Source organism: Homalodisca vitripennis, chromosome 5 (assembly GCF_021130785.1).
Source record: "Homalodisca vitripennis isolate AUS2020 chromosome 5, UT_GWSS_2.1, whole genome shotgun sequence".
In the NCBI taxonomy this organism is placed as follows: Eukaryota; Metazoa; Arthropoda; class Insecta; order Hemiptera; family Cicadellidae; genus Homalodisca; species Homalodisca vitripennis.
In genome coordinates this window covers 58,267,501-58,280,024 of record NC_060211.1, presented here as the reverse complement: position 1 = coordinate 58,280,024, position 12,524 = coordinate 58,267,501, and the positions used below count along the sequence as shown (strand labels likewise).

At 35.1% G+C, this 12,524-nt stretch overlaps 1 protein-coding gene across 1 annotated transcript in view; it reads right to left on the bottom strand.

Annotated features, from left to right (window-relative positions):
• The window catches only part of LOC124362265 (cadherin-99C-like), a 190,061-nt gene that overhangs the window by 109,125 nt on the left and 68,412 nt on the right, over window positions 1–12,524 (bottom strand). Inside the window, 2 exon segments of the mRNA XM_046816618.1 lie at window positions 820–998; window positions 5,351–5,416. Coding sequence (XP_046672574.1) covers window positions 820–998; window positions 5,351–5,416 — 245 coding nt within the window.

Genomic DNA, 12,524 nt, shown 5'->3' with positions numbered 1-12,524 from the left:
AGAAGCTTTGTAAAAATTAAACAAAGGATTTTTGTACAGTTAATTTCAATATAAGAGTGGGAGATATCAGATGAAGATATACATGGTACAAGTATTTGTGTACGCGAAGAGGTGCCGGATACGTAAAATAGTTGGAGATAGTAAAAAGAATTAAAATAGTTCGGTTCAAAAATAATTTGACAAAATAAAACGTTAATACTGTTGAATAGTTATACTTTGAAATTTTACAACTAAAGAATTTACCAGTTTTGAAAAACACCATGAATTTACCAATAGTCTTGATTACGTGAATTTTGTTCCATTAATTTAAAACTACTTCAAGACAGTGTTTATTTCTTGAAGTAATTATTAAATTTAAAATGTTTTATCTTGCCTAATATTAAATTCGGATCCAGATGAATGTTTTCACTTGAAGAGAGTTAGTATTTTCTTTAGTTTTCGGTAATCCATCAATATATTAGGCAATGTCTTATTAAATAAGCGAACGAGCATTATGGTTAAGAACTATCTGAGTGCGGGTTATACACAAATGAGATATGTGGTAGAAAACAATTTATTAAAGAAAGATTAACTAAAGCATTGTATAATATAATCGTCTGAACATACACACTTCTTTATATACAAACATTGTTTGTGGCAATACAAAATTAACTCTGTTTACGTAGTGTGTTCCTTTTATAATAAATAAATCGAAACTCTGGTATAATTACTAGTAACTATATATTCTGTTTACTGTACAACTCCTGAGTTCACTAACTCAAGGTCAGCCGGATTTCGATTTCGACTACACCACTTTCATTGTGTGAGGAGAACAGTTACCTGGAACACGATGTGGGAGAGGTTATCCTTGTCGCGATCCAGTGGAGAAAGTAGCTGTAGCATCTTCCCATTAAGAGTGAAGTAAGGATTGCCCTTGGGGAAGACCAGGTCAAGGATGATCTCGGAGAGAGGGTCGCCGGAGATAGGCAGTTCGGCTGGGTTCGTGGGCTGGTCCATGCCTGCAAATGTCAAACACATAATTACGCCAAATCGCACTTTATTGCTCGATGGTGTGTCTCAGAAGAGGTTAAAAGCGTTTGTCGTAAAGTAACAAAAGGTCAATTGCCCAATACTTTGTTGTATTTAGTAGAACTAACTTCTTTTCTTGACAAACAAGCGTACCGGTATCCTAGCCGTAAAGTATGGAATTTCACCTTTCAAACCACTCCATAAACAAATTGGCTTTGTAAACCTGTTTCCGTCCTTAAATAATGAAACACGAGGATATGAAAACATACTGCTGGCGCGTGTAGAAGCTCAAGAATTTGAAATTTTACAAATAAGATTTGGATACTTTTTAATTTGGCACCTAAGTTACCGGCGGTGCTGGGTAATTGGACGATGAGTGTAAATTTAAGAGTGTTGAGTGTTAGTCAATGACTGTGTTACCTAGAAAGTGGTTTAAAGGACGTACGATTGTGCAACATAATCGTATACAAATTTCCGTCAAAAATATATAGTTCACATTTCACACAAATAATAGTTTCCACTATACTTCATAACCATGTAATCGTGTTTAATACTCAATATTCTATTGCAACGTGTTATGTATTCACTAATAGTGGGTTCTTTGTTTTAAATTTTATACGAGGAATATTCAAAAATATATAGTTCACATTTCACACAAATAATAGTTTCCACTATACTTCATAACCATGTAATCGTGTTTAATACTCAATATTCTATTGCAACGTGTTATGTATTCACTAATAGTGGGTTCTTTGTTTTAAATTTTATGCGAGGAATAATTCAAAAGGATAATAAGATGAAGGGCATTCACTATCATTAAATGTTACACAAATTATGAATATTAACTACAGCTCTGTGTACGACAATATTTATTAGGGATATTTCAGTTTCACCTGTAAAAAACTCAGAACATCTGTTTTCACTTAATGCTAATTCACATTTCACAAACATATGAAGAAATACAGGCGGAGAATTATAAATCACTTTCCCATTCATCCACACGTAGGAGGCAGTTAGCAAGTCCGCACCAATCAAGATTTCTCTGCTGAAGATTGATTTCGAGTCGGCTCTGAATAGGAGCTAATCAAACAGACAATGATTATCCTAATATTGTTTTCCTTGTTGGGAAATCTGAATGGCCAAAAGGCGTAGAATGAGTCTGCTGACAATGAGCAGTCAATCAGCTGGCAAATGATCTGCTATCAGCCGAAGTAGGCCGCCACTGCCAGCCGCTCCCACAGGACAAACTATTGTCAAGGTCCGGTCGACCTACGTGGAATACTCGTGTTGTCACTACATAAAGGTGTGCCAATTAGTTACAGACAAGTGCGGAGGTGTTAGGGAGCGTTCAATCAGGTAAGGAGCTTACATGCCACTCAGGGAGCGTTCAGTCAGGTAAACAGCATACATGCCACTCAGAGAGCGTTCAGTCAGGTAAGGAGCTTACATGCCACTCAGGGAGCGTTCAGTCAGGTAAACAGCATACATGCCGCTCAGAGAGCGTTCAGTCAGGTAAGGAGCTTACATGCTACTCAGGGAGCGTTCAGTCAGGTAAACAGCATACATGCCACTCAGAGAGCGTTCAGTCAGGTAAGGAGCTTACATGCTACTCAGGGAGCGTTCAGTCAGGTAAGGAGCTTGCATGTCACTCAGGGGGTGTTCAGTCAGGTAAACAGCATACGAGTACATGCTACTCAGGGAGCGTTCAGTCAGGTAAGGAGCTTACATGATCACTCAGGGGAGCGTTCAATCAGGTAAGCATACGAGCTTACATGCCACTCAGGAAGCGTTCAGTCAGGTAAACAGCATACATGTCACTCAGGGGAGCGTTCAGTCAGGTAAACAGCATACGAGCTTACATGCTACTCAGGGAGCGTTCAGTCAGGTAAGGAGCTTGCATGTCACTCAGGGGGTGTTCAGTCAGGTAAACAGCATAAATGCCAGTTAGGGAGCGTTCAGTCAGGTAAGGAGCTTACATGATGACACTCAGAGAGCGTTCAATCAGGTAAGGAGCTTACATGCCACTCAGGAAGCGTTCAGTCAGGTAAACAGCATACATGCCACTCAGAGAGCGTTCAGTCAGGTAAGGAGCTTACATGCTACTCAGGGAGCGTTCAGTCAGGTAAACAGCATACATGCCACTCAGAGAGCGTTCAGTCAGGTAAGGAGCTTACATGCTACTCAGGGAGCGTTCAGTCAGGTAAGGAGCTTGCATGTCACTCAGGGGGTGTTCAGTCAGGTAAACAGCATAAATGCCAGTTAGGGAGCGTTCAGTCAGGTAAGGAGCTTACATGATGACACTCAGAGAGCGTTCAGTCAGGCAAGCAGCATACATGGCACTCAACATTTAGATCGATCTTTGGAACAGTGCCGGCCTACTGGCATATTCTGAGATAATACATACATAAGTTTATTTTTAAAGTCGAATACAAGGTATGATTATACTAACTTAAAAAGGCCTATTTTTAATACTTCATTTTAACTTAATATGGGATAAGCTTAGCATTTTAACTGTGGATAGCAAGGTGTTAATGGATTAGCGAAGATCTCACAGGACTATGCGATGATCTAATGTCTCATGTTTGTGACCACGCATCTCATACTCCAATTGTCTGTAAGAGAATCTCATAGGGCAACAACCTATGCGAGGATATTTTACGCCACAAGTTGTCATGAAGATGGCATTGGCTAGAGATATCTCACATTTCTGTTTGAGAATCTCGCAGTCCAAAATCACAAGCGAAAATCTCATGCAGATATCTCAGGATTGTGAAACAAGTGAAATATTTCAATATTGGCTGACGTGACAACATACGTTCCTGAAATGTGCTCCCTCATAATATCCTTGCACGATTGTCTGACCGATGACCTATAGGTTGCTTTAATGGGCCAATACTTATGACGTTTTGCTCAACTATTAAGAGGTTTACACTGTTAAGACGAATTGACATTTAATTGTATTACACTTCACAGAGAAAGGTTTACATTGTTAGTAATTGGTGCAAAGTGAATGTAATTAATTCCGACTTTCGAGTAATTGACTAAATAAATACACACGGAGATAGAAGAGAACGTCACAGTGACAGTATTACGTGGAGAGATTTACCGGTGACATAATGACTCGTAAAAAACTGTGGAGAACGTCGTACGCGATTAGTCTTTCACCGGGCACAAAGGGATCCTTGAGCTAGTTGCGAGCTAGTAACCGGAGATTGTCGCTACTCCTGTAGGGATATAAACAGACAACCAGTGAAAATCTTCAGTAACAGTTGTATTAGTAAGAATGATTCATTGTTCCCATTATTGTATGTATTTATCAAGGGATCATCCAATTATAAGTGCAAATAAAATCTAAACCTAGAAACCTCACTAAGGGTAGTGCTAGAACCAGTAAACAGAATTCGCTAGTATAGCGCAAAATCTAGTGAATGGTAGTTTTAGGCCTTGCTGTAAGAAAGCGCTGTGGTAGGTTCCAATGACACTTCTGGGATTTTGTTTTCTATAAAAAAAGAGCTTACTATTGTTTCTGACGTAGTCTATAAACAAAGCGAGTAAAAAAGCTTATAGACAATTTTAGCGGAGCTATGAAAAGACTTACATCGTACATAATAACCTTACATTTTTCTGGAGTTGAAGATTTTAATAAAATGTTACTTTTTGATAAACTACCAATATTTTGTATTTTTATGAAACCATATAGATGGCTGTCCTATAAATATAAAAAAATTAGTTTCTTGTTATTATATTTTTATTTAAAGAAGATTGAACAGGAAAAATTATGAATTTGATCACAAAACTTTGTTTATTGTTAAAAACAAAAAGCTGTTTTTTTTAATTATTTTAATATTTTAATTTTATTTTTATTGTTATAAGTCCATTGCGCTTAGTATATTAAAAAACTCCATAAATATATCCCCCATTTAAAAATAACTGACATGAATTAATATAATTTGTAATTTAAACCAAGTTAGGTAATTTATATAATATATCGTAACCATTTTTGTATAAATCACATATATTATTAGTAGTGTGGATACCCAGCTGTCACTACTACTAGGTGACGAATAATGTCGCCAGTAATTTCGTTTATTTTTAAGTATATGTGAGTAATCACAAACGTAGTAGTGCTAGGTATATCTATTGTGCCAAAGGAATATGTTATAACCACGGGTTTGTACTGTTTGTCAAATCAACTATGCTTTTTTACATAATCTTCTAATCCACTGCACATATAAGTATAAGTAAGTTATATATATATATATATATATATATATATATATATATATATATATATATATATATATATATATAAAGTGCACATATAATGGTAGGGAGTACTCACGCGTTCCCCTGCTCTCTTCGATGTCCAAGATGATGTTGGATTGGCCGCCCTCCACCTCGCACAGTCCTGAAACACAGACACTCAGGTCACGTCGTGGTATTTAGATTTTACAAAATATATAAAAAATCTTAAACAGTCTATGATGTCTCACATGTTAACAGTTACGTTCTAGTTTGAATAGATTATTACTTCTCCCCTAGCAAAATTTCGTAATTTACGTCTTATACGGAATGCTTAGGTAAGAGATTTACGTATATCTTACTACATAAAATGGCTTTGAATTTTTCTGTATAGGAACAATGTCAAACCTCGGCAGTTTAACGGTCTTATTTTTAGTCGTAGAATTAAGGGAGGTGTCTCATTTTTAAGTATAACTAATATGCATCCAGTTATTCAGAATAAATCTCAATCTTTGTTGTACTTCATTGTTTAAATACCCAACCGTATATACTTTACAACAACAGAATCTAAATAGCGTTCGGATCCAGATTCCGCGTCTGATATACAAGTGTTCATCTCATAATTTTTTCAGATTACTACGAATTTATTATTTAAAATATAGTAACTATCGGATTAGATGCTAAAGTCGATTACGTTACGATGTATCACAATATTTTACCTTTAATTTAACTTACAAATACATTATTGTAACTGAACGCTGTTGGTGCACTGTCACGTAATTTGATAACAAATGTTATTGAATATTTACAGTGCTGTTATTCGTTGTATCAATTACAGTATCACATTATTTTCTTAGAAGGCCTGCTACCACGATTAAACCTATCTAAACACTGTAATTTGTGTTGTAAATAACACTGTCAGGAATTGATACATTATTAAAATAATTTGCAAACTGTAGCCGAGATGAGCAATTTGAGTGTCTCCTGAGGGCGGAGGCAGTGTCTACTCGCAGTGTACCGCGCAGGCCCGTTATCGTTAAGCCGACTGTTGGTGTGAACGTTAATTGGCCCACACCGCTCTTCCACTCTGGGAGCCCCTTATTAGACTCCGTTTTACCAGATATCTACTTTCTTACTGTCACGATACTGTATAATTTCGGTGCGGAATCGCCTTCTTCCGCTCACGTTCTAACTGTTATTATCAATCAAAATGTTTATATTTAGAGTTAAACACATGAGGAATTCGACTGTGGTTTAATTTTAACATGTCTCCCTGTTTTCTCTTTTGCAAGCTGATTTTTTATGTTTGTAAAAACATAATACTATAAATAAAAGATGTGCTTTACTTTAATCAAGATAAAATGATGTGTCTGAAATATTTATCTACCCACTCTTTCTATTCGGGTATATAGGGTTATATCAGAAGCATGGCAGAAACCGTGCTAGGAATCGTTGATTTCTAAACATATATAATAATTTTGTGTATATTAATGTGCTTAAATAAAATTACAAAGAAGTAAATACTTCCTATATAAAAATATTCCCTAAACAGGGCCTGAACATATATACTATATGAATCAAACATCTCCACTTAATTTTGCCAGGTCAAAATAAGTAAAAAAATATATACAGTATACTCATATCTTGTTTATTTTACTGTATGTTTTTGTTAAAAAGCCAGATTTTTAAACTCAATACAGGTATAAAATTGGAATATAGCCAAAGAGAGGCTCAGCAATCAGAAGTCCGAAGCCAGTAATTGTCGGCGATTACCATTGACCAATGTTGGTCGAGCTGTTAATCTGCATGTTTACCGCCACACCAGACGCCCTCTATGCTGTCTGACGTATGGAATATATTTGTCAATGGATCCATTCATCCTGCCACTAAACGTAGCGGTGGTATGCTCCAGCCCAGGAGAGGCTCAGCAATCAGAAGTCCGAAGCCAGTAATTGTCGGTGATTACCATTGATCAATGTTGGTCGAGCTGTTAATCTGCATGTTTACCGCCACACCAGACGCCCTCTATGCTGTCTGACGTATGGAATATATTTGTCAATGGATCCATTCATCCTGCCATTAAACGTAGCGGTGGTATGCTCCAGCCCGGGAGAGGCTCAGCAATCAGAAGTCCGAAGCCAGTAATTGTCGGTGATTACCATTGATCAATGTTGGTCGAGCTGTTAATCTGCATGTTTACCGCGACACTGGACGCCCTCTATGCTGCTTGATGTATGGAATATATTTGTCAAAGGATCCATTCATGCTGTAGTCCAACGCAAAACGTAGAGGTGGCGTGCTGTAACTAAGTGCTATACAGTCACGTAGTGACATATACATACTTGCCCTGTACACTGCTTGTTTTTGTGTAATAAAGCATTACCAGAAGATAATTCATTATATTTCTAATGTATCTACTATTTATATGTGAAGAAGATTCGTTCCTAATCATTATCTAGAAATGTCTTTAATCTTATCATTTTCGGCAAATCGTAAGACGTAGTAGATCATTGCCTTATTTCACCTTAAAATATAACGTATAGCAGACATATAGAATTTTTTATAAAACAGATGAATATCTACTCGTAAAATATAGATCTATATTGTTTTAATACTATGTATATGATTTTATGCCATAGAAACTAAAAATACTTGATGTGTAAGTTCTCTCTTATAATACCTTTTTACATTGTTTAACTTTTATACCAGATCGATAATATCATTTTTACAAGCAGGATATCTGCATAACACAAATTCCTTGATTCTAAGTGATAAATCGGGATACGATGGATCCACCAGACACAGCCGTTATAAGCAAAGTCTTGACGGTCCTGAAAATTCTGACCAAAGTGTGTTTATGGCATCATTCATTTCATTGCAGCTCAGCAGCTGTGAATTTTGATCATCAATTTTCTTAATAGACGAATCCTCGACCTTCTTCCGCCAAATTTGGTCACCCAATAATGTTTTTAAATTTTGTATAGAAACAAAAGGACAAACGTTTGAAGTTTCCAAACCAAATTTGAATTATTTAAAATGATCAATTTGTAGCTACTTACAAACTACAGCTATCTCTTTTGGACAAGAAAGTGTGTCAAGTATTAACAGGAACGCCATCATCAGGGTCCTGCACAGTGTGTGGGGCCACGCCCTCTCAAATGAACGATATTACCAGTCATGAAGAGAGAAATCCAGGAAGGATCTACGCAATATGGATTATAGACCCTTCATGACAGGATTCGGTATATGGAGAGGGTACTTGATATATCTTACAGGATTCATATTTCCATCAAGAATAGATTACTAAGAGGAAAATTTCGCTATGGAATCTGCCAAGAAAACTATCTAATCAAAACTAGAGGAAACACTTTGGTATCACTGTGGATATTCCTACACAAGGTACAGAAACTTCCAATGACAGAATTTACATCGCTCGGCGTTTATTCTGAAATATGATCGCCTCCTATCTTTGAAGGGTTTTTGTGATCTTACAAGTTTTGTTATTAGGAGAAGACGTGGATTAGTTCAATGTATGACACTGCTCATTTATATGCTAACATGTACCACCTTGTATGCCATAATCTGTTCACAAGATCTTAATGGTAAAACATTAAAATCTACCTCATACTTTCTATCCAGAAAATTCCAGAGGAGACTAAAGAATCATGGAATAAAGATTGTAAAGGTTTCGGGAATTTAATTTAAGAAAATCCTGAAGTGTGCTCTCTTATGGAGATCTGTTACACAACATGTTGGTATCGTCAGATTCTCTTATCACTAATCTGCGGTATAATTGGAAATCTTCCACCTCAAACTTGAAGATGAACCCAGAGCTTTACTTTCTTAGCAAACTCTTAAAGAGGGTTTGATAGCGAGGAGGAGGAAGCCATTGACCCAACGTAAGACACTTGCACATTGACATCCTTTAAATTATTATTTGGTGGTACCATATCGTATATATATATATATATATATATATATATATATATATATATATATATACGAGGATTTGATTTAAGGTATAATAATGGATGGTAGAAACGATATAATTTTCAATTGAAATGTTATGTGTATTTTTTAGACATGTAATATAAGTAATTTACTTTTATTTCTTATATGTTACAACAAACTTAGGATGCTGCCTAAAATATGTAATAAAACTACGTATATCATACCACCATTATTACCATAATTCTACGACTAAAATTAAAGTGACAAATTTACATTTGTAATTTTAATGATAATAAATAACCCACATTAATTCATTTATCTATTTTGTTTTACTTTAACTATCTTTTAAGTTTTCTTTCTAACATTTAAATGATAACAACCTTATAAATCTTTATTTTTTTCATGATTTGGCCAATATGGGAAGTATTTATTGAGGTTTCTGCAGGACCAGTGGCAGCAATTAAATTAGCTTAAATTTAACACTTTTGTTAAAGCTTTCTAAGCAAAATAAATCAAAGATAGAGCAATAGCCTTTTACCACTGCACAATCGTCATTTAATATACTAAATACTATACTAGTAATGAAATTATTAATTTTAAAACATTGTTAATTTTATAAATATTTTATATATAATTTTTTAATGTTTGAAAAATTAATTGTTTTTATTTTTTAGTTACTTACTAACTAACTAACTACTATATTTTACCTAAAAATGACAATATTTAGGTAAATAAAAATGTTCATTCACATAAATATAATATAATATTGTCAAAAATAAAATAAAGAAAAGTATTATGAGTAATGTTTTTTTATGATTTTCCTGGACATATATTTAAACTTCTTTACTGTTAGGAAAGTCAGATATTTTTTTGTTTACAGTACACAAAATTACTTTACATATAATAAAACATACTTTGCATTTCTAAAATAATCCAAATAACCTTCATCTTGATGTTTGTTCTTCATCTTCACACATGTACCGATTGTATTAAATTGTAATTCTGGGGTAACTGGATTACAGGTGGAAGGAGTAGGCCCAGAAGAATGATAAGGACTGGACAGTACAAAAGAGGCTTCTATCAACGAGGCGCGCATCGCAGATGGGAGTGTTTGATAACGAAATTGAGAGGTGGGGTGAGGTAGACGTGCCGTACCTCCCGTGTCAGTTGATCAGTAGTAGCAGTAACGAGTAAAGTCTTTGAAAGAGTTATTCTTGCTAATTGTCATCGAACCTGCAGATGCTTTCAGCAATTTAATTCTCTAACACTAAAAAGAAGTAAAGAAACACTGAAGAATTCTTAAAAAATTCTAACACTGAAAAGAAATAATATTTAAAGTAAAGTAAAGAAAATTAGTACCTAAATAAAATTGAATTTTGAAGATAAATTAAAGTGAAGAATTGCCAGATCAGATTAGAGTGTGAAAGTTTTGAATTATGAAAATTGAATAAAAGACAAGCTGTAAGAACTTTGTACATTTTTGAATGACGAATATATTAAAAGTTTGAATTTAAAAGGCATCAAGAAGTTTTTATTTTAATTTTAAATCCAGTAATTATTTTCAAGAAGAAGTTTTTATTTTAGTTTGAACTTTATTTATTTCAGAAGATTTTCTTTTCCTTTTGAACCTTCACGAAAATCTTAAATCTCAAAGCTAACCCCTCATATGCCAGTAAAACGGTACACACAAACTGTGAATCGGCAAACTGTTTTTGAACTAAATCATGTTCTTAATCTTCACGATTCCAATTTTTTATTTTAATTAAAAGAAAAAATAACTGATAACAGAGTTTTTCGTCCAATTCAATGTAGGCAAAAAATATCGCTCAAATGTCATTATTTTTTATTGATTGCGTTATATTTAATTATTTATACTGTTTAAACTAACTATAAAATACATATTGTTCGATAAAAGAAACATTTTAAACTTACTCCAAATTTAAAATATTGTTAATGTTAAAAATAATTAAAAAAAGACAGTGTGGGCAGATTGAAATTTGTTCCACGTTTCATTACAAGAGTCGTAAAAACTGAAAAATCCACGATTGTTTACTATGCTCTTTAGATATACTGAATTTTATCTAAATTATCCGCTCCCTGAACCATGGTGAACCAGTTATAGTGAAAAGATCTTGAGTTTTTTCCATAAGAACAATGTAAAGTCTCATGCACATTTACGTCCATATGTTTTATCATAGCGTTATGGAAAATCCAAAAGAGTTTTAGCTCTCTAAAGTCTCTACCTTCGAAATATACAAATGACGAAGCACGAAAAACGAGATTTCTTTCTTAATACGCAGTAAAAATATCGACAAAACTAAAAAATCGTTTGGGTGCGTATTAATTATTTATTTAAAATAAGAGACGTCCCGTAACTCTAAAACAACTGTGGTAAAAGTACGTGAGGTTTAACGTAGTTTTTATGGAGTAATATCAAAATGGCTGCCACCACAACTAGTTTAAGATCTAAGTAGTAGAGATCTCCGGCGCGAGTCGACAATAAAGTAAATATCTTCTACCAGAGGAAAACTACATCTTTCAAAGACTTATGATCATCACGTGTTTGGTTGTCTTTCGCATCAGAAACGGGAGTAGCTCGCGATACGTACACCGACAGTAAAATGGAAAGGAGGGAAAAATGAAGTTGACAGGCGCCGCGCCTCGCAGTATTAGATTGGTTATCGTGTAGTCTCGTTAGACACCGGCTATCGTGACCGGCTCAGCCGGTATCATTCAATACTGAGCATTAGCAGTTAGCACCGTCGCGGGAAAGTGAGGTTAATTGTACCCCTTGTTACTTATCTAGCCGGCCCTCATACCAATTAGAGGCGATAACTTCGGCACGTCCCGTGTCTGCATGCAGTCTCACCGGCAGTACACAAGTTTAAGCGTTGACATAAAATAAGGAAACTTTAACAGGACTTTAAGGTTTGCTGCCGTTGTAAGAAAGATACCTGATTCTGTTTAATTAACTGAAATGTTTTGTATACTTGGATACTTGGATTCTCGGATGTGTCGTGACTTTGCACTCCTCGCATTCGTAATCGTCTGTTGCACTGCACAAATTTCCTAATTCTTACGAGTGGTTGCCTATCTCAAAAACCGGTAAGCTGTCAAATGATCTGAAATGAAGTGCATTTGACAGCTCTTCTGGCACAGCTGCTCAATGTTTTGGATACTTGGATTCTCGGATGTGTCGTGAGTTTGCACTCCTCGCATTCGTAATCGTTTGTTGCACTGCACAAATTTCCTAATTCTTACGAGTGGTTGCCTATCTCAAAAACCGGTAAGCTGTCAAATGATCTGAAATGAAGTGCATTTGA